Source organism: Haliaeetus leucocephalus, unplaced genomic scaffold (genome assembly GCF_000737465.1).
Source record: "Haliaeetus leucocephalus isolate CR32 unplaced genomic scaffold, Haliaeetus_leucocephalus-4.0 Scaffold932, whole genome shotgun sequence".
Classification (NCBI taxonomy): domain Eukaryota; kingdom Metazoa; phylum Chordata; class Aves; order Accipitriformes; family Accipitridae; genus Haliaeetus; species Haliaeetus leucocephalus.
Window position 1 is genome coordinate 6,673,328 of NW_010973368.1, and position 23,593 is coordinate 6,696,920.

At 38.2% G+C, this 23,593-nt stretch overlaps 1 protein-coding gene across 3 annotated transcripts in view; it reads left to right on the plus strand.

The window, feature by feature from the left end:
- The first annotated feature begins 181 nt into the window (after positions 1-181).
- Positions 182-23,593, plus strand: part of TSHR (thyroid stimulating hormone receptor) — a 75,449-nt gene continuing 52,037 nt past the window's right edge. For all 3 annotated transcript variants that reach the window (XM_010583792.1, XM_010583793.1, XM_010583794.1), the window contains exon 1: positions 182-379. In XM_010583792.1, the coding sequence (XP_010582094.1) occupies positions 210-379 (170 nt within the window). In that variant the 5' untranslated portion in view covers positions 182-209. The remainder of the gene's footprint in view (positions 380-23,593) is intronic.

Here is a 23,593-nt window from a genome sequence, read left to right on the forward strand (position 1 = left end):
CGGGGCGAGGGGGGGGAGCCTGCCCGAAGGAGAGGGCGCGGGGGGGTTGCTGAGACCTCTCCTGTCCCCGCGCAGGGAGGAGGCGGCGGCGGCGGCGGCCGGCAAAGGGGCCGCCTTTCCCGGGCAGCTGCTCCCGGCGGGGCAGCGCCGGTGCCTCCTCCCTTTCCCTCGGGAGAAGCGAGGGGCAGAGCGGGAGCGGGCGGCGGAAGATGCTGTGCCTGCCGGTAGCCGTCCTGTTGCTGCTGCTGCTGGTGCTGTGCAGCCAGGGCACAGAGCGGTGTCCTTCAGCCTTCTGCGAGTGTTCCGACGAGGATGACTACAGAATCACTTGCAGGGACATCCACTTCATTCCCAGCCTTCCGGAGGACACCCAGACCCTGTGAGTACGTCGGGATAGTTCAGGGGAGACACTAGCCGGTTGCGAGCGTTCGTATTTGGCAAGCAGGAGATGCTCTGAGCTACTGCCCTGTGAGATGAGGGAGGGAAGCGGTGAGGGGGGGAGCGCTGCAATTTCCCTGGGCAGGACAGCATAGTGGGAACGGCAGTGTGAGGACTCTGTGCGTGTCGGGGAGACGTAGGAAAAGTGACTCTCAGACCTTGCAGAGATGTGAAAAGGTGATTGTCCGTTGGGCCTTAAATGTTCTGGGTACGATATGGGAGGCTGTTTGTAGGCAAACTGAGCAGAAGGCAGGATTCTGTGTGGCATGTGCCTAGGGGGTGAGGGGAAGGATGGGTAGCTCAAACACAGCTTTGTAATTAAAAAAAGAATAGGAAATGGATGTGGCACCTCGCAAACAGTTCCACAAAAGCTTCTGTGCGCTTTCAGCTTCTTTGCCAAAGCCCGCCAAAATGAATCCGCGGGAACTGAGAATCCCAATATACCGTCTGGGAGACAAAGTACTTCAGGTAAACAAAAGTGTGGAGTATGGGATAGAGCAGCAAATTTGGAGCTTGCCAAAGTGATAGAGCAATGCAATTACCTAAACCTAAGTGTTTAGTACCATTACAGGTACAGTAGAATATCTTGTCTGGGTTCCAGCTGCCAGTCCAGAAGTTGTCCTGTGACATATCTGTCAGCCCCATAGAGATATATCAAATAAATACTGTAGGGAAACCGAAATGGTACCAGTCAGCTATAACTAAGCAGCTGAATCACTCCTGGCTTTTACTTTTTCTCGTAAGGCACAAAATGTTTCTAGCCTCCAAAGGAAGGCTCACTTGTAAGTAGAATACTTTCTGATATAATAAACTCAAACTCAGTTGATTTAATTGCAAGGTAAAATGATAACGGGTTGATTGGTTTATGTCTTGATAATGAATCTCAGGACCTTATCTGAAAATATGAGCCTGAAGTTATTTGAACTTATTTGAATGGACTTCTCAAGATTTTTTAACACCTGAAAGTAAAGGCTTAGCAAAGTGATAACTTAACATAAATAATTTTTTCTCTGTCTTTTCAGGTATTTCTATTATTTATGCATGCCTTTAATTTTTTGGATGATTAGACTGCAGTATTTCAGTTGATAAGATTTTAAATTATACGGGTATTGGTTTGGTTATCATACTTTCGTATATGCGGTTTATTTGGTTTGAAGTTGCAGTAATATTACTGTATGTAACATGGAGTATGTTCTTTGCAATCTACCATGACAAGCCAGAAAATAAAACAGTTTCAGTTTACAGAAGAAATATGCCTTCATACAGGCATTTAAAATAGTTAATAGAAACAATGAGATCACATCATGGAATTGGATACTTTCTTTGAAAAATGCTGGTATGATGGCTGAGAAGTACCTCTCTATATACGGCTTCACAAATAAAGCACTTTGGCTGCTGGAGTTCTAGTGTTTTAAACACCTGTTGTAATGGGGGGTCTAAGATCATAAGCCACTGTTTTTAAAAGACAAAAACACCCAGTGAAAATAGTATTTCCATGGAAAAAAGTAACAAAAACAATCGAGAAATATTTTTCTGATTATTTTGGGTGTGTTTTAATCATCTGTACCAACTGGGGTGACTATTGTAAACTTCTCAAGAAGTGTACTCCCTACCATAGTCATCATAAGACAAAAAAAAAAATCCAGGTAGTGACAGTTGTGATTTTATGGTACACGGTAGAAAAGGTAGAACAGGCACTGTATAGTCTGTTTGATTTGAAAATAAATGGGAAAATTCTCTAAGGAAATAAGGAAAACGGAGCTCTCTTCACAAAAAGAAAAAAGCATTTTTTACTTCAGTTTGCAGTTTTCTCTCTGGATAATGTGTGTATATTTTCTTTCCGTGTTATTATTTGAATTGCTGAATTCTGATGGACTGTATCTAATTCTGTAGTTCCTTGCTCTTGGCAAATGACTTAATCTTTCTTTCCCTCCATATGTTAAATGGGAGTCATAACAGTTACTTGTATTTTTTTTTTCGTTCAGAGTGCTTTCAGATGCTTCAGACTGACTTACTTGCACGTGGAGGATAAAATAACACAAAAAGTTTTCCTGAGAGATTGTAAGGTGTGTGCCCCTGCTTCCATCATGTTTTGCATCCCTCTGCCTTACAACTGGCAACAGTTCTGAATTAAAGACAAAAGATTCCAAAATAATTGAAGTTTCTGTTAACCTTAAGAACAAATGAACACTTCTTTGAAGTGAAGTATGTAGCTGTGCATATCTGCACATTGTGTGTTGAAAGCCTCTACAATTTTCCCCAAATCCAACTTTGTTACTTTAGTTAAAGTAACTTTGCTTCTTGGTGCTTATGCGTGAACCTCAAGACAGCCAATTTTAAAACTTTCTCGTGTGGCTATTCAGTTTTGTAGGGTTTTTAAAGCTAAGAGACTGGTGAGTCTAGGAACACTTTGCCAGCTTTTGGAGATGATGAACTCTTTTCAGTGCACAGGATCTTGAAACTCCAATTAAAGTTTCATTCCAATTATTCAGCCAGGACTGTTCTCATTTCTCTATTCTACTTTAAGAGAGTGGTGTAAGCCTTTATTTAACAAGCCGTGTTTATAAGAAATTGCAAAAAATGTTTATTTCCGAACTTTTTTAGTGGAAAAGTGTCATGAACTTCAGCCAGGAAAGTGTGTTTGTTTTAAACTGGTTTTAATGTATTTGTCCAAATATAGTTAATGCAGGTACTTATCCAGAATGCCTGAGTGCACAGATATTGTTCTTGGAGATGCCTTTTTTCAGTACAAGATTTTTCTTTTTTTTCTTTTTCTGTGGAGTAAACAAAAGAAGTAGAAAGAAAAAGGGTTTGTGTATTACAGGCAAATCTTGTCTTGTTGCCTGAAGTTAAGGGTTATATACTTATACCATATTATGGTAGGAAAGCAGTTCTAAGTGGTACTGAAATACAGTACTAAAAAATACAAAATTAGGTATCAATAATTTTGTCACCTCTATAATATTTTTCATGCCCCTCTCTGCATAGCTGACACCCTGGCCTGGTCCCTCCTTTGCTTCTGCCTCTGCCTATCCTCGACTCCGCTCCTCCTTCATGCTATGGTAGTGGCACTACATGCATGGTACTGAGGGAATCCCTGTCCCAACCGCTCATCTGGCAGTGCTTTTCTCTTTCACCAGCGCAGTGCTGGAGCAGAGCAATGGTTGGTGCTGTAACCTCCTCTGTGTTTGGTGGAATATGCCAGGGGAGATCCTGGCCTTTCAGTGCAAGCAGATCCACTAGGAAGTGGGGGTTAATGACTGCGAAGAATTACTTACACTTACAGACCACCAAAACCCCACTGAACCTTTGTCCAAAGATATAATTGCATCATAATGCTTGAATTATTGTAATACCTTTCTTGGCATCATTATGATGAAATATTCAGATGGTATCACTATGCCAGCATCATCTCAACACAGTCCCCAATGCTTTTCATTTTATGCATCTATTATTAGCTGCTTTTAATTATTTTTCCTTTGGCAATAAAACTAATATTTGCTTCTTATATATTTGTGCTCTACTTCACCTGCATTTGCTTACTAAAACAACTTCAGCTCCCCTTCCCATCCCTAATATCCTCAATACCCTCGCTTAAGTTTTCCACCACTTAAGAACAGCCATAGCAAATCAGTCCAATGGCTCTCATCTAATGCTGTATCCTGTCTCCAGGATTTCCCTTCTCTTAATTTTCCTTAGGTATCTGCATATAGAAGTCATATGTGGTACTCTCCATGAATAGTGTCTCAGCTTTCAATTATTTTTACCTGCAGGAAGTTTCTAAACTTGGTGTGGTTTTGTCATTGTAGTAACCCTCAGAGGATTGCTCTTCTCTGTCTCTTGAATTTCATGTTTGCGCCTCATTCAATTGTCTCTTGAGCCCATTTCAACATCCATAATATCCTTTGGCAATGAGTTCCACAAGTTTAATAGAAGTTGCAAGAACTCATTTTTCTCGTTGTTGTAGCAAATGCCACATTGTCCTCTCATCAGCAGCTGCATACACAACATTTTCAGGTCCCTTAAGCCTGCTGACAATATTCTCATCTCCTCCCTATACTTTCTATAGCAAGCCAACAGTAGTGTCCTGTGTTCCCTCTCATAAATGTTACTCAAGGCAGTCTCATCAACTGCCTAAACCCCGTATATATATATGACTGGACAGAAGGCAGCATCTCCTGAGTTCAGAGCTGTATGAGTGCTGAATGATTATTCTCTATGGAACGGATAAGGGCTGAGCCCTCCCCCCTTTCTCTCTCTCTCTCTCTCTTTTTTTTTTTTTTTTTTTTTTGGAAGAGATGTTAATAAGGTTTCTATCGTGTACCCAGGTGCTATTTTTCACATCACCATAATCAAATTTGGTTGAAATTGGACAAGAGGAAGTTGGGGGGGACAGTGGAACTGGCAGATAAATAGACATAAAACCAGTACAGTCTTTAAGAATATGCTCTTTACGTGAGGTATTAAGCTACAATTCTGCATCTGCTCCAGGATATTGGCCACAGGTAGGATACTGCTTTTTGATACATGCAAGGTAGCTCACCCTTCAGGCACAAGGAGCCTTGACATATGTCATGTTTCCTATGTTGGTAAGGGTGAGCACGTGAATACCAGGATAGCAAGATTTACTGAATCAGCTGGTCAGTTTAGTTCCCCATGCTGTTGTCAGCTTTTGATAAAACAGATGTAGAAACTGTGTAACATATTTTACACATTTACATTGTGATGTTTAGAACTAGCAATGATATGTTAAATATTCATAAATACTTATTCATAAAAATGTTTTTTTGAACTGGAGAACAAAATATGTAGGGACTTAACAGTTTTACCTGTAATAATTGCATCACTGGCATCCACATTTTTTTTATATGCTTAATGAGTAGTTTAGAGCATTTTGAGTTCACAGAAGCTACGAGTAAAACTGAAGGAGATAATGTCTCTACTTTATATTGAAAATAAACTGATTTAAAGTATTTTCCCCCAAATCTTAGTCTTAGGAATTGTCTGAAATTCAGAGATATTCTGACTTCAGGCAATTCTATCGTGATCTTCTTATAGACTTCATTACTTCAGAATTAAGTATGGACCCTCATAAATACATCTTCATAAATAACTTTGCAACATAAGCACATACTTATTATCCCTATTTTAATGATGAAGTACTGAGAGTCTAAAAGAACAGGAAAAATAGTGACATCTGAAGGAAGCTGTTAGGTCATCCTTCAGAAAATGGAAGTCGTGCCCAAATGAGGAGATCTTTGGAAACTTGAACTAATACAGTACAAAAATATTTTGAATAGAAATTTGTAATATCATAACAACTCAGTATAGTCTTTAAAACACAAAAGAGGGTAAGTCTGAAAAACTATCAAACTGAAGTGTCAGTATGAAGGTTGTTTGAAACAAATTGAAAAATTGAATAGAATTAAATTCCCTGAGCCAGATAATACTTGTGTAACAGTTCCAAAGACATTAAAATATGAAATTGCTGCTTTACCTACTGTAGTATGTAACTTACCATTTAAATCAGCCATGGTGATAGAGGAATGGAAGGTCACAAGTATAGCGTAATTATTTTTTAAAAGTGCTTTAGGTAATACCTTGGGAACTAAATGCTGGTAGGTCTGTCTTCTTTGGAAGGCTGTGAAAAATGGGAAGGAATCGATCTGGTTTTCATAAAGGGAAAGCTCACCTCACAAATATATGTGCTAGTTCTTCTAAGGAATCAGAAACATGTGAATACATTGATTTTTGAACTTGCATTTTCAAAAAAATCAGCAAGGACCTTAGGAAAAACTTGAGACAAATTAGCTGTTAGACACATAGGAAAGAAAGCTGGTTTATGGATTGACAGCAGGTTTAAGCACGGAGAAAAAAAGGTCATAACAAACTTAATTTTCAGAATACAGGGAATTCATCAAAGGACCTTTGCTTGGAACTATGACATCGAACAGTCTGAGTGTAGGCTGCTGCTTGTTTAGGCTGTCCCTAGTTTTTTTTAATCTAGGTTTTTTTAATCTAGCTGCATATGCTGTGATCTTGGTGAGTGAGCTGCCATCAATACATGCCATTTTTATATCCTGCTATTTCTCCTCAATAGCCTGCCACCAGCTATTATTAGTAGCTGAAAAGACAAAAATCTTACTGTTCCTTTGAGTGAGCCTAATTGCCCTTAGAGCAAGCAGAAATTACACACATCCATTGCAGGGAGACTAAAACCTATAGTTTACTGGTTTAGCTTCATAAAGGTTGATAATGCAGCTTCTTGCCCACATCTTTTAGAAACTGGCCTCATAAGATTTCAGTAAGATATACTCTTAATTACATTGTAATAAAATATTTGGGTTGTAAATGGCTTAAGATCTACTGCCACTTAGCTGTAGCAAAAAGCATGTGTTTGCTTTCTAACAACTGTTTAAGTAAAACTCACCATCTGTGAACAGTCACATGGTAAAATACGTTATAATAAAATGCTAGGTGCTTGTTTGTGAAGTCATTTGTTTTCCCTGCTTAATAAGTTGTAGGGGCATAGATTTTAAGGCCGAGAGGGCTCATGGGAACATCTAGTCTGACATTCCGGATGATAAAAAGCATAAAACTTTCCCAATAGGTATGGTTAATTATAGCTCCTTCTTTTTTATTTTTTTGGGGGTAGAAAAATCATATATTGTTGGTTTAAAAATACTATTAAAAAGAATTATGTTAAAAAGAATCCCATACAACTGCTGACAATTTGTTCACATGCTCAGTCATCTTTGCTTTTTGTCTGTGTTTGTGGCTGCTGCTGTGCGATACAAAGTAGGGAAGTGTGTTTAGGCATTGAATTTATACACTTTGAATAGCCAGTCAATTGCAAATTCAAGCTTCTAATTTTGATCCTCCGAACTGCATGTAAGAAAAGTGCTGGAACTATCCTGGAGTAAATGGTTGGGATAAATCTTTTCTCTCCCAAGATGAAATCTGGGGCACTGTAGCTTTATGCCACTAGATTTTGTGCGGTCTTTACCTGTCAGATGAAAGAGCCCTGCATTGTTACAGTTAACATGATCAAATTACTCCTTTTTGTTTTGATAAATTGAACAAGTTATGATTCTGGTGTCTTCCACTCTAAGGCATATTTTTCAATACTTTATTTAAACCTGTGATCGCTTTCTGAACTGTCTCCAACATTCCTACCTCCTTCTTAAACTATGAGCATTAGAATTGAACTACCCACATGCTTTATTAAACATTTTGGGGCATAGAGCTCCAGTTATCTGCTGAGCATAACCCTTATGTCATTTTCAAAGTCTTTGTTTTTGAGAATAGGGTCTGCCCAACCTGTAAGAAAAATTTGTAGTTTACTGTTCTTACAAACATTTTTTTTCTGCTCATCTATTTCAATGCACATTGTCTGCTTTACTCAATTTACCCAATGTTCCAGCTCTGTTTATCAGTGACTTGTCTTCTTCATTATTTACAATTCTCACAAAATTTGGTCTCTGAGTTATGTAATTCAGCACCTTTATCAGTCTCCTCATCAGAAAGTCTGCTTTCCTTTTTTGTTGAATCTGGCAATATTTGTTGTTCGTATAGGGATCATAAGCAATTTATTCCCCTCACCTTCTTTCTCTCTCAGACTGTTGTAGTACAAACAGCTCCTCAGCTGAGAGATTTCTTTTATCAACTTGATAGAAACAAGATGGTGCCATTATTTAAGAACCATTTCTGGAGTTAAACATCAGAGTCTAAATCTGAATATTCCTTTTAAAATAGAACCTTTCACATAAAGATCTAATAATCAGTGGAGGACCAAGTTTGTTGAACTGTCAAATCTTCCTGTCTTTGGAGTACTTTTTTCATCTTGCAAAGGTAACTATTCCCTTCGTTGCAAAAACCGAAGATTGGTATAATGACATTGTCACTAAAAGGCATTTTCATGTAAGAGTTGATCACAGTATAGCAATTTTCCTTTTTCTTTCTCCCAGGATTTTCTTGTTTCCTGGTCTACCTTCCTCTCATAACTGAATTATTTTTAAAATAGCCTATGACATCATTAACCCATGGAAAAATATTATCAAAAAGTACGTCAAAAGGAAATCCTGTTAAGAGCAGAGGAATGGTTGTACTTGGTCAGACCAAGGGTCTACCTAGTCCACTAGCCTGTTCCTGGTAGAGTCCATGAGCAGGTGCTGACAGAAGAGTTAAAGAAGAGAGAAGTGAGTATTATACTTTCCCCTAATATTCTCCTAACCTTTAACAATAAGGGGATTCATGAGCTAGATGTTCTTCTTGTCCCTATGCAGAATCAAGTATTTTCATGTTGTTTCTGAAAGATGTTTTGTTTTTAAAAGGCTACAGCAGTGACATTAAGAACATAAGAACAGCCATGCTGGTTGACGTGAGGACCCATTTTGCCAAGTACTCTATATCTGAGAGGGACCACAGACAGACTGGAAGGGTAAGAACAGGCCAAGCACATGTGATACTCCCTTAATACTTTCCCAGCTTCTCATCTTTTTCAGTTGAAGGAATTTCCTGAGCCTGTTCATTAATACATTTTTTTTGCCTATTTTTTAATTCTCAGTGGATCTCTCTTTCAGTTGCACATCCAATTTTGCCTTGAGCTTATATCAGCTTCTTGTATCCAGAATGTCTTTTGACAAGAAATTTCACAGGTCTGCTTCCTGGTGCATGAAGAAACACTTCCCTTTTGGTTTTGGGGGTTTTGTGTGGTTTTTTTTTTTAACTTCCTGAACTTGTCTCCCTCTAGCTTCATATATATGTCATTTTGTTCTTGGTTTTGAAGGAGGAGTAAACAGTCAATCCCATCTTCTCCCTGCCCTTCCTGATGTGTAGACCTCTATTATGTCTCCGTTCAGCCATTCCTCAGCCAGAGTGAAGGGCCCCAGGCTACCCTGTATCTTCTGTGGAAACCATTCCATGCCTCTGATAGTCCTTCTTGCTTTCTTTGTATTTCTTCCATTTCTAAGTAAATATTCTACTCCAAGTGGCTATAAGGCATTCAAGGTACAGACAAATCCTAAATTAGTACAGTGGCAAAAGTATGATACCTGTTCCTTTCCCAGTATTTTCTAATATTTGCTTTGTTGGGGTTTTTTTTGACTGTTCCTAAGCACTGAAGGCATGTTTTCATGGAACTAATGCCAAGATTAACATAATGCCAAGACGTGCTCCTGAGTGAAAATGATGAGCTCAGAACCTGTCATTTTTAATATATGTATATATGTATGGTTTCCCCCATGTATCATTTACATCTATTGACACCAAATTTCATTTATCATTTTATTTTCCAGCCACTCAGTCCTATAAGAGTCTTCTGAAATTCTTCACAGTCAGCTCTTAGCATTACTACCTCAATAATTTCCTAGCATGAGTAAACATATTACCTTACTGTTCACCCCCTTTTTCCAGGTCATTTATGAATGTATATTAAACAGCCTAAGTTCCTACCCAGATCCCTGTGGAACTTCATTTACTCTTCTCCTTTGTTTCCAATTTTTAACCAATAATTTATTTGGAGTGTATTTATCCAAACTGTCACAATCTTGGAAATGAACTAGACTTTTTTTTTTCCCCTAAGGAAGAACTAAATTTTCCTTGTATATTCCAAGTGTCTCCCTTGGGAGGAGATAATTGCATAAACTTAGTTTTAATATGTAAAATCCTTACATAAACTTTCATACATTCTGGAAAATAACAGTGAAAACTATTTATTATGGAAGATGTAAGTAAAGATACAAATAAACATATTACCTTAAAAACTGCTGAATGTGCTCTCTTAGATCACCCTCAAAACTTAGATCTATTTACTTGTATATTATCAGCCTTATCACAGTATTGCAGTACTATGTTCTCTCTCTTTGGCAGTTTATCTAAGATTCAACACCTGAAGTGTTGTACAGTCTGAAATACCAGCTGGTACACCATTGCTTTTGTTGCTCTTAATAAAAATGTCATAGGTGTCTACCAGCTTTCCATACCAGCATTTGTTAGTTTCCCTTGTCCTTCACTGAGGATTTTAGACAATCTGACAGGCAGAAGAAAAGTCTTTGAAAGGCTGCCACTGGATTTGTACTACTGTTCTGGATCCCCTTTTAAAAGAGGTTACATTTTAAACATCCATTTGCATACCAGTTGCTTTTCTCATACTTACCTGTATTTAATTTGCATTGTCATGACCACAAGTCAACTCCAGCTCATTCCTTACATTCCTCAAATAGGAAAAATCAAGCAAATTACATTCATTATTTCATTAATTGTCTATATTCCTGTCATTTGTGGACCAAAACCCTATAACTGTGGGCATTGTACAAGGACAGGACATAGATGGTTCTTGCCTCCAAAAGTAATGTAGGACTGCAGATAGATATAGACAAACATGGGCATCTGTAAGGCAGTAGAAAGCTGTATATTTACATATATAATATATGCATATTTCTGGAGTAGGGTTGTGTTTTTTTCCCTGTGGTAGAGCTCTGCCACAATTGTAATTTATAAATGAAAGACATTTAAGCTAAGCGAATATGAAACCAAAATTACTGTTCGTGTGTGTTTTCAGTAGAAATTCAAGCAGTTTTAAAATAACTTCCTGTGTAGCTTTATTTCTAAAAGTCCTTTGATGAATCTTAACAGTGTTATGATGAATGTTTCTTTACATTTCTCTATGTGCTTTTAATGTTTGTCATATGTACAAAAAAAATTAGGTTTCAGAGATCTTTCTGAATTTTGAAGTATCTCTGAGTGTTTATAAAGGCCTCTGAAGTTTTTAAAGCCTGTTTCCTTTCTGTCACGTATGATCTCAGACTTTCTTTGTCTCACAAAACCAGATGTTGCTTTTTTGTTCAAATGGAATAGCAGGAAATTTCTTAATTTACATTTGAAATGTAAATAAAATTATTAACTAAAGCATGCTGTTCTATAACCCTGCTCAGCTAGTCAGATTCCAATCAAATTCCCTCCTTATTCCCAAATAAACATACAAAGATTTCTGTAAAGGGACATGGTTCAAGTGGTCTGTAGTGCAAACAGGGCCTACTGAAACATTTTCACAGTCTGGGAGAATGGCTTCTGTACTGCAACAACTTTTTAATCCATATGTCTGACTCATACAGAAATCAAGAAAATGAACAAAAAAAGTTGAAAAATGCTGTAATCATATGCAAATGAAAAGAAAGAAAGGCTAGGTAGAAAAAGAAGACATCATTGTGGTGGAAAGGGTGAAAATTCTCCTCTTGTGCATCTATGGTACCAATTTTTCTTCTTGACCACCAGAAAAAAGGTAATGCTGTTGCTCAGAGTTGTGATTTTGCAATCAGTATAGATACACATGTTCAGAATTATATCAGAGCAACCTTTTTCTTCTGGGCTACACAAATTTCAAAATTGCCATCAGGACTGTCTCAGCCTCAGTTGAATACATGCGGTCATGTTCAGGTATGATGAAATATTGTAATGGAGATAGCTTCTGAAGAAGTCCTTGAAAAATTTTTTTCTTTGTAACTGAATTTACCCACCAAGAAGGAATAGAATTATTTTTCTAATAGCTATGTTAAGCTCTATACTTTAATTTTTTTAACCTTTGTTCGCTCTCTTCTTGTGACAGAGACTTCCCCCTTTCCCAACTTACTTCAGTCCTTGTGGAAGAAGGGAGGGGAATTTAACCACTCAGAGAGGTTCTGCAGGAAAATTATATTTCATATAGTCATAGTATATATTACCATTTGTGGAAGCTCCCTAATTAAATGGGTAAGGCGAAAACTGCATTTTTTAACATGGAGTCTTTGAAACTAGTTTGGTGGGCATTTCCTTTCCGACTAATGTGTCTGAGTTGAAAGCAGGTTACTTCATTAGTTCCTGGGGGACAAGAGTGTGTACTAAGACTTTGGAGTGTCCTGGAGCATAAAAACTTAATTACTGTACTAGGTCATCAAGAAAGCTCCATCTCACCCAAGATCCTGTCCCGAACACTGACCAAAAGCAGATACCCAGGGTACTGGGTATGAATAGTCTTACCTACAGGGATCAAATTAGGAGAGCCAAAGGTCTGTTGGGAGCTGAAACTAGCAAGTGGTGTGAAGGGTAACAAGAGGGACTTCTATAAGTGCATGGTCAGCAAAAGGAAAACCAGGGAAGCTGTGGGCCCCACTGCTCAGGGGAGCAAGGGACCTAGTGACAAAGGACATGGAAAAGGCCTCAATGCCTTCTTCTCACTGGCTTTTTTTTCATCTGCTCCCAGGCCTCCTAGGTCCCTTCGCCTAATAGCATGGTGTGAGGAAATGGAGCATTACCTGCAGTAGAAGGCAGACTAAAGAAGCACTGAAGTGTACTGGACACAGAAATCTATGGGACCAGATGGGATGCACCTAAGGGTCATGAGGGAGCTGGTCAATGTCATTATGAGGCTACTTTATCATCTTTGAAAGATCATGGTGATTAAAGGAAGTTGATGTTGTCTGAAAAAGGCAAACATCATGCACATCTTCTAGTAAGGCAAAAAGGAGGACCTGAGGGAGCACAGGCTGGTGGCTGCTATGCAGTTATTTTTTGTATGCAAGTCATGCTGTACCTTTGAAGATCCTTTTGCAGGTGCTATATACATGACCAGTGGCAAAACAATTTTCTTTATTTTGTTCTATATTTCTGTCTTAATTCCTAATGTTGTTTGCCTTTTTGACCTCTGCTGAGCAGGTGGCAGCAATTGTAGGCACTTAGTTGTCCTCTGATTAGAAACAATTACAGCCTGTTCGTACTCTTCCCCTGTAGGAAGTGAATCCCTTCTGACTGCTGTTTTCTGAAATTTCATGATCCCATTTGAACTTTCTTTGCAGCTGTTCATAGACTCTTAGCTTGGTATTTCAGAAACACAGCTCTTCTCTATCGTATTCAGAGTACGTGCTCCTCCGGTGCAGGTGGAGCAAGGCAGTCGGCCATTCAGGAAGGTGGCCAGCAGAGAGACTGCATACAACCAGGTAGGTCTGTCCAGAATTAGTTAACCAGAATAAATCATTGTGATCTTTAAAGAACAGCGTGAGCTGAGGCTGATAAGACCTTTAGAATCAATCATACTGAAAGTGGTGTTTTTAGGAAAGTATTATTTTTATTAGTAGTTGTCAGAAAAAAATCTAGGCATGAAATATTCTCTCACCCATGAGACTCTCTGTTAGATACCAGGGCTAAGAGGCAAAACCAGAAGAGAAATCTGTACTGTTTCTGCAGAAAAATAGAAGATTGCAATGCTAAAGACATTAAACAGAGAAATCTAATTAAACAGGGATCCAGTGAAAAGTATAGAAGAAAGAAAAAACAGGAGTAAGAGGCATAAGAGGTCAGAGCAGAGACAATCTCTTTATGGTCTGTCTTACTACCTGTGGCTGAAAGATAGCCTTAAAAGACTTTTTGTATTGTGCCATCGAGGTAGTTTAACTCTTTCCTGAATTATACATAATTACACAGTTAACATGCTAGGTTATAGTGTGAGGTTTCATTTCAATTAGCTTTGCTGGCTTTTCAATCTCTTTATTTAACTATCTCCTTATCCGTGAGAGAAAATTGCTCAAACTTTGTGTTGTGTGACTCAACCTTTTCTCTTAAAGACTGCCATTTAAAACATTGGTTTTCATTAAATGGGGATATACTGGAGGTAATTGCTGTATACTTTGGTACCTTGGTTTTTATTTCAAAACAAGTTGAAAAGATTTCTGTAAAATTACTCTATGATGCTTTCTTTAGATCCAGACAGATCACACTCACTTTCTTGAGATCAAGAGAGAACTAGTCTTATTTTAGCTTGTGTCGGCAGCTCATTATCTATGTTGACATTTAAATTGTAATGGATTTACTGTAGGTGCTATCATTGCTTCTACTTGAGTCAGTAGCATTGGATTTTGCAAAATCCTGGGTATCATTGTTTCCCATTGACTTGGGTAAGGTATTAGGGCACTGTCTGTATTGCAGAATCTTGAATAGAGTAGAAGCTGTTGACATAAAACAGGCTTTTTGCAGATGGGACCATTTTTAATTCTTGAGGAAAACAAGATACTTTTTCTACTCTCTAAAATTTTGGCTACTGTTTAAGAGACACCTAAGCGTGGCTAACAAGCTGCTATACTATTAGCAGCTTCACAACTAAATTTGTTAGTTTCTTCGAGGCTCTTTTATGTGTTCCCGTAAACATGAGGATATGTAAGGGCTAAGCCCAGTAGAATACAAAAGCGCGTTTGAAGTTTTTGAGGACCTGAGATTGTACTGCATACTACCCATCCCTATTTTGGCAGATCAGCATTTGACAGCAGTCTGTCTGTACTACATGTGAAATTATTTCATCATAGTTGGTGGTGAAGGCAGATAATTTACATTTTTTAAACTACTTCTTGAAATGGTCCAGTTTTCCAAATTAATCACCTTTTTTAGACTGTTTTGAGGTTCTGTAAACCCATGCTATGGAAAATATCAAACATATATAATGCAAATAATAATATGCAAATATATATAAAGCCTGTATGAGTCAGATTTGTGAGAAGTTGCCTTCTTAACTGATACCAACAGAAAACTTACTAGCTTTCTGCAAAATACGCTGTAAACAATTGCTTAGTAGTTACAGTATTTTGTAATATTTAAGCCTTTTCTTTCCTTTTACAGTTATATCAGTAACCTCTGTTTCTCAGTTCAGGAGAAGGCTGTTGTGTGCTTCTGAAGTGTAATGGGTTGGAAATTTAATGTCAAAAGAAAACAATATAATGAAAACTGACTGCAGTAGCAATTCAAGATTCAGTGGACTGCAACACTTACAGAATCAGTCTGTTAAACGACTGTCGAAATCCTCTCCTAAAACAGAGTTTTTTAATTCTGGTGTAAAACACTTTTTTGCTATTAAGTTGATCAAAACTAGTCATCTCCACAGACAAAGAAAAGATAAAAATTAGTGGCAATGTGTGGTATTGTCATTTACGTGAACCTTTTCGTAGTGTCTGCAAAAGAATTATTTGCAGTCCCTCTGCTTTTCTGTTGAGCAAGCTATGTATGTAGTTAAAGCATACTGGAGTAATGCTTGCTTCTACTGGGAATGGGGATGGCTTTTTGTTTTGTGCTTGTACAGTTCCCAGCACTGGCTGGGTTTCTGTGCCATGACACAGGAATTTTAAATGTTACAAACATACAAGAAATGCTACTGATAAAATGTATGGTAAGCAATGAAAAAAAAATTGTATTCGATGTTCAGAAAATATTATTTTGATCTTCAGTAGTCTCTGTGGTCCCCTACTGTCGCTCATTCTTGTTCTTCATCTGGTCACTTCATTGAGTTGTTGTTGTGTGTGTACAGTAAAGCAGTGCACGGTTTGTAAATAACTTCAAGAACCCTTAGAACATAGTTTTTTCTATGACTCACCATTGTGGTTATGAACAAGTCATTGCACTCCAACATTTCACTTTAACTGAGAGGATAATACAGACTGATTTTTGGACCTAGTGTATGTCAACACGCAGGATTTTTGTATGTCAACAGCAGGATTACAGAAGTAGTATCATGCCCTTTCAAGCAAAATATGTAGGTAAATATAATAACATGCATCAGATTTGAAAGGAAATTCTAAAATTATAGATATTTGTAAAATGCAGTATTTTGGAAGCATTTTATATTGCAGTCTGTGCATAAAATTATCTAAATAATTACGTGAAAGACAATTGATCAGATATTTTAATGAATTTGGTAAGTATAATGGTGTTTGGTAGAAAAGTAATTAATTATTTTCAGAAAGCTCAAATCTGGTTTTGGCTTCAGAAATAGTTAAATATTTTTACAAACAAAAACAACTCAGTGTTCTTTGGAAAATAAACTAACTGTAACTAAAACTTTTTTAAAAAAGTGTAGCCATTTCTTATGATAACCTACAGAATATCCAGATATTGCCAAAGATCAAGGAAAAATCTTCCAGTTGTGAGAAGTGTGGCCAATGAATAGGCTGCACGTCTGTGATATTTGCATGTGATGTCTCATCATGTACTTAACTTGAATTCTAGTTTATTTATTTGATGCAGAAACAGCAGTTATACACTGGGTTTACAGGTACCCTGTGTACCGTAAAGTGTATTAACAATTTCCTTTCAGAAATGTGAGTGATATCTTAAACTGATATGAACTGAAAATTTCAAAGGTAGCTCCCAGTTTTGTTCAGAACTCATTTCATGGGTATGTTTGTAGGGCTTGGAAACATACTTCCCCAAAGCAAGCAGTTACTTAACTTATTTTTAGAGGTGTTTTTTTTTTAGTTCAATGTTTCACTTAGTAATTTATTGTCTTTTCAACTTCATTGTCTGTTCAACTTTGCCTTGAATAATGAGAAAATATGTAAAACAGTTGACTAACAGTCTTAGTGTTTATACATAAAGGCAAACATCAATGGAGACAATAATTTGTATCCTTCAAATGTTAAACACAAAGGCCTTACAAAGACCTTACCACTGTGCAGGGCTGTTGTGTATGATTTTTATAAAAAACAGTTTTAATTTGGTGTAAGTTGAAGTGTGACTTGTCACCATTTTAAATCCCAACATTTTCCTTTAGATCCTTTAAATTGTGTTGGCCTTTGCTGCTTTTTCTGAGAGAATATTTTGTATTTGGAAAACAGAGGGAAAGTGATTTAATGATATATCCAGTTCAGGATTTTACTGAGTCACATATTTCAAATGCGACTTTAAAATTAGCAGTTATCTCTTGCCATTTCTTAGGATATACAACTGTGTCATTGCAAGGGTATTATTTTAATTAAATCCGCAGAAATTTAAAAATGCATATTGAAGTGTTATCTTCACGGTGATTGATGACACCTTAGAAACACTTACGTTGTTTGCATTTTGTATGGCCACCTTCCTTTAGCATTAAAATGTATGCTAAGGAAAACATTAAGCCACTATCTAGTTTCCTATTTGGTTTTTCTTCAGCTTTCAGTGTTACCGATTATGTTTTTACTTGCTCAGCCAGCATCTTACAGCAGTTCTCTGTATTAGTGCAGTTCCTCACAGGATTCTTCCCTACCATGTTTTTTGCAGTTCTCAGTATCTCAGCTGCTTAGGATTAAATACTCCTGCCTTGTAGGCATTTAAATGGCATACTTTCTTCAGCACTGACAGTTCTGAAATCTATTAAACGACATCAGCAGCCTACTGTTTTGCTGATAAATGGAAGGTAACATTCAGTAGAGCCAGCGCCTCCTGTAAAGTCTTCATTTTTTTACTCAAATCCGTCAAGAAGCAGTGGGTGATCACAAACTGTGCCAGAATAAGCTCTGACATTATGGATTGGTGTTTTCTGTTTGCTATATATTAGCAAGTAACCAAGCTGAATTGTTGCCTGTCAGCCTGACAGTGTCCATATGCACCTCAGTACGTAGGAAGAGGATAGGTTAGTGCCAAGAACTAACTTTCAATACAGAATTGTCCCAAATGCTGACCTGCACACTTTCATTTTGAAAGGCTCTAGTATTTCTTTAATTTCTTAGGGCTGGACCAGTTTTGACGTATACTTTATGTTATTCTTTTGGGCTGCTAGTTAATTGTGGGAAAGTACCTATGCAGTCAGTCTTCTAGCAAATTCAGAAATGATTTCCTACTTTTAGAGTTACTTTGCTGTACGAGTCTTTCCCTCGCTCCTACCGAGTTGGTAATACCAGCTTTAGGCACTAGGTGGTAATCGTCTTCTGGTAAGCTCAGCTTGCGTTTCGATACGTGAAATGCCTTTTTATAGCCATTTTTGCACCACTGAAAGACTATGATGCATTTATTTCAGAATAAGAATTGAAAAAACCGTAATATTTTTAAGTTTGTTTAGTTTGTGTTGGGTTTAGTTGAATATGAAAAACTAGAAGTTAATGTGTCAATAATTGTTTACCCAGCTGTTATCTTAGCTGTCATAGTTATTGCTCCTATATAAAAGCTGGAAGGTCATTGCTTTTTATAATTTTCTCAGAAAGATGAAATGAGTGTGTAAAATTTCTTACTTTGTTTCACATATGGTCAATTTTTTTTTCCTGTCTTTGTGGAGAATAGTTCATTAAAATAAGTGTAGCTATTGTTGCCATGACTGAAAGTATAAATCATATCATTCTAATGTGAAATTCTTTGGATGGTCCCTATTTATTTATGTTTCATAGACAGACATTTAAAAAATGTTTTAAAATGAAGAGGCTAAGTATTTAAAAAATATATTTATTTCCTTAATATATCTTACTGAAGTAATATCAGAGATACTGCTGAGGATGTTGTTAAAATCACGTATATATGGTTAGACATATATTCATATATTTCTTAACTAGAAAATGTGAAACCATTTATATTTGAGGAGAGTGTTGGTTTCACTTGGGTTTTTCACTGATTATTTGCCTTCAGCTCCTGCTAAAAGGTAATGTCCTCTCAGTGCAGGCATGGCCAACTAGATGCTTTTTGCTTCCTTATTTACAGCTTCAACGTAGCTGCAGGTATTGCTGCAGGCAGGCTGCAACTGAGTGAGATGGCTTTCCTTCTCTGCCACTTACTAGCACATGAGGTCAGGTCCCCTGTTACAGATGATTTCTGTGAGCCTGGGTGCAGCAGTGGTCTGTAAGAAGGGATGGTGCAACCATTGAGATCCAGGGAGTAGGTTCGAAGTCCAAGAGACAGTGAAAGGGAAGAAAGAACCATCAAGCCTTGAACTCATCCAAGAGAAGAGACTTGTTTTCTGGGTTTGTAGGTGTCATGGTTTAGCCCCAGCCAGCAACTAAGCACCACGCAGCTGCTCACTCACTCCCCCCCCATCCAGTGGGATGGGGGAGAAAATCGGGAAAAGAAGTAAAACTCCTGGGTTGAGATAAGGACGGTTTAATAGAACAGAAAAGAAGAAACTAATAATGATAACACTAATAAAATGACAGCAGTAGTAATAAAAGGATTGGAATGTACAAATGATGCGCAGGGCAATTGCTCACCACCCGCCGACCGACACCCAGCCAGTCCCCAAGCGGCGAATCCCTGCTTCCCCCCTTCCCAGTTCCTAAACTAGATGGGACATCACATGGTATGGAATACACTGTTGGCCAGTTTGGGTCAGGTGCCCTGGCTGGGCATGAGAAGCTGAAAATCCTTGACTATAGTCTAAACACTACTGAGCAACAACTGAAAACATCAGTGTTATCAACATTCTTCACATACTGAACTCAAAACATAGCACTGTACCAGCTACTAGGAAGACAGTTAACTACATCCCAGCTGAAACCAGGACAGTAGGTAAGGTGGAGTTCTTTGGTAGGCTGTTGTGCACTGAAATGAACAAGTGTAAAGCAAAAGTCTGAGACTCTGGGGTAAAACCTAGTGTATAGAATAAATGGTACTTCAAACTAAGTGCTACATACTTTGTACAGCTTTCTTCCCAGAGCAGATTTGGGAAATCTAATGCAGTATGAATGTTGATTTAATGTAATAGACATTGGAATAAATAGTTTAAATGAACAGTTTAATATTTGTAGTTAGGCAAATGTTTCCATTTGCATCACAACATGTATTTTCTCATGGAGGGGGTTCATTGCTTAATTAAATGAAGGAGGTTGAAAAGCAGGGGTTGTTTTTTGTTTGAGGGATTGAGACAGGCAAACTTTAAAAGTATTAAGAAATCATTCTATGTTGTTATATTATGCAAGCAATCACACAAGTTACCTATAAGGGTATGTGGAAAGAGTGTCTGCTCCTCTAAAATTATATGATCAAGGACCTTGTCAAATGGGATGCTAAGGAAAAGGGAGGCAATAAAACATACAGAGCCAGAGACCTCACAGAGAAACAATAACAAGAGTGAAAAGAATGACAAAATAACAACAAGAAACCAGCCTGGTCAGTCACACTAACTGATGGGCTATCAAGAAACTCAGGCATCACTTCAAAGAGGGGCCAACCTGGACTTTGCAACTGTTAAGGATGCAGACCTGGGGGTCCTGGGTATTGGGACTTGAGATGGGGGATTGGTGGAATTATGCAAACTGATGAGGCAATGTGCACAGGAAGGGAATAGCAGGGAACAAAGGAAGAATAAACAGAAAAGGGTATAAAAGGCGTTGGTTACACATGAAATGGGGCTGGTCAGTATGTTTGATCGAGCCCTGTGCCTGATCACTGCAGTCTCCCCTATCTTCTTACTAAATCCTCATAACATTATCTATTGTGTGTAGTCACAGTTGAAGTTATATTAGATTTTGCTGAAACATAACATTTACATATAACATGAAGGTCATACTTATACATGGTATGAACCTTAATGAAAAGAAAGTATAGATGAAATCAGAGGAGGGGAAGGAATACAGCAAATAAAAGGCTCTCTTTACTGGAATCGGTGTCAAAACTGCAAAACTGCTGCTGTTAAGATGGTGGAAAGCCAAAAAGGGGAAAAAAACGGAAAACTCTCACAAGTAATCATTACAGTGTGTCTGTTCCGAAATGTTTAACACCTACCACCTGTACATTTCATAGGATTAATTAAGAATGTGCTGGGATAAGGGTTCTTCAACGCTGAACCTTGCGAGGCTTATAGAGCTCCCTGGGCACACTTGCTTGTGTATGTTAAGTACAGAGGAGTGGCTGTGCAGGATCATGCCAAAGCTCCATCTCTCCCAGTCTCCTGCCTGCAGCTGTTACCAGCAACGTATGCCCTGTGAAGAGTACGTGAATAAGACAAACATGTAGTGACACTGTCCTCGAATACTCTCCCAGTAATAGTTTGCGGTTCTTGCACTTTCTGAACCTGAGAATTTGTATTTTATATGCCCAGGTGTGTTTTTATTCCATGAATCTGTCCCATCACTTCAGAATCCAGTATTTTTACTGTTTCTTCTGGTACTGTCCCATCTCAGAAAAGGCTGAAAGGAATGTGTTTCATTTTTCTATCACCCAGGTCCCTGGCCAGTTTCCCAATATAAGTCACTGTTGATTTAATTTCATATTAATATTCTAGGCCGTACATGAAGGAGAGCTAAGAAGTGAACACCCAAACTGTCCAGCCACATCTGCCAACATCTAGCAAAGTAACAAGGTTTGACTATCCCAGTTAAATCTACCATCAGAGTCCTCATATAATTGCTCCCGTCTCTTAATCTGCAGCTAAGTGTCTAGCTCCTTCATTTACCACTCTGTTCTGTAGGGTTTTTTCTGCTCTGTTAACTCAGGTGATAGACATGGCTGTTTAGCCTGATCTGGGCTTGGTATAGGGTACCAGAGAATGACGGGGAGAAGTAGTCTTGGTCAGTGTTCAAAGAAGGAACGCTCCCTCCCACCAATCTCTCACAGGTGACAGATAGGAAGGACACCCTTCTGCTGCTGCCCTGTCTTGATGAACAGTCTCATGCTTGGGAGACAACCAAACCCCCCAAAACCCCACAACAAACCCCAGACTCTTGAGAGGCTTGTAGCTAAATGCAGTTGTAAAATTCTTTTAAAAAGACCAGTGCTTTTTACAGCTATGTTTAGTGTAAGGTATTAGGTATATATTATGTATGCCTTCAAGCTATTGTAAGAACATCAGCACTGAGTCAGGATTCCTCAGCAGTGAGAAATAAAGCTTTCAAATGATTTACCAAATAAGCCAGAGAGCAATAGAAATGTTTTCTCTTTAGATTTTCATGTATTCTATCACATCTGCGTCCGTAAGTTTCACTCTAATAGTATTTTAGCTACATGGTGCACGCTGTTAGTGTAATTATTGGATGAATAGGTATGATTGAAGTGGATGTATACCTCTTCCCCTGGATTTTTTTTTTTTGCTCTAACGTAAGACAGTAATAGAAGTGAAATAGTCAAATGTAAGTAGACAGAGGCTGTGGAATTTACATGTACACACAGATTGCCTGTACCTCTCAAATGGAAAATCCCTTGATGTTTCTCTGGTCCTGATTGCTAGGTACTTCAGATATTCACCAATTTCAAATGTTTGAAAATGGTCACCTGTAAGAAATGAAATACCTATCAACGTTTTCAGTTTAGCCTCCTTATATGCTGAACACTGACTTTTGTAAGTCATAGGCCAGATTCTGTTCTTCTACGTATGTGCAGTCGAAAAAGAACTGGGATTATAAACAGTTTTATTTGGATTTTGCTTTAACTCCTGGTACAAGTCTTTCTCTAACTGTATTTAGCATTCAACGAAAAAAATCAACTATGCTGCGATTCTGACTTAAATGCACAGGTGGAAGTGAGGAACTCCTGGCATCTGAGATGTAATTATGGCTTTGCTTAACATTAAAATAGAGGTCTGTTAAATGGATAGTCAAGAACTATAGTCTGTGTGAAGAGTTAGTAGTGTTTCATATATAAGAGCAAAGCTTTTCTCCTATTTTTCTAATCTTGATTTATTAGTGGAATATTTTTGTGAAATCATTTTTTAATTTCTGTTATTATTACTTTTACCTTGTGTTATGGTTTAACCCCAGCTGGCAACTAAGCCCCACACAGCCGCTTGCTCACTGACCCCTGGTGGGATGGGGGAGAGAATCAGAAGGGTAAGAGTGAGAAAACTCATGGGTAGAGATAAAGACAGTTTAATAGGTAAAGCAAAAGCCACGCACACAAGCAAAGCAAAACAAGGAATTCATTCACCACTTCCCATCAGCAGGCAGGTGTTCAGCCATCTCCAGGAAAGCAGGGCTCCAGCACACATTAACCCTTACTTGGGAAGACAAACACCATCACTCCAAACGTCCCCCCCTTCCTTCTTCTTGCCCCAGCTTTATATGCTGAGCATGATGTCATATGGTCTGGAATATCCCTGGGGTCAGTTGGGGTCAGCTGTCCCGGCTGTGTCCCCTCCCAACTTCTTGTGCACCCCCAGCTACTCGCTGGTGGGGTGGGTGAGAAGCAGAAAATGCCTTGACTCTGTGTAAGCACTGCTTAGCGATAACAAAAACATCCCTGTGTTATCAATACTGTTTCCAGCACAAATCCAAAACATAGCCCCATACTAGCTACTATGAAGAAAATAGAGTTCATCCCAGCCAAAACCAGCACACCTTGTTTTAAGCCAGCTGTAAATTGCATATTTTAATGGATTACTATTTATAGATATTTTTTTTAAAGTGCAGTCTAAAATGAGAAAAAATGGCTGTGATACAACAGAATATACTGAAAGCAATTAACATCACTAATT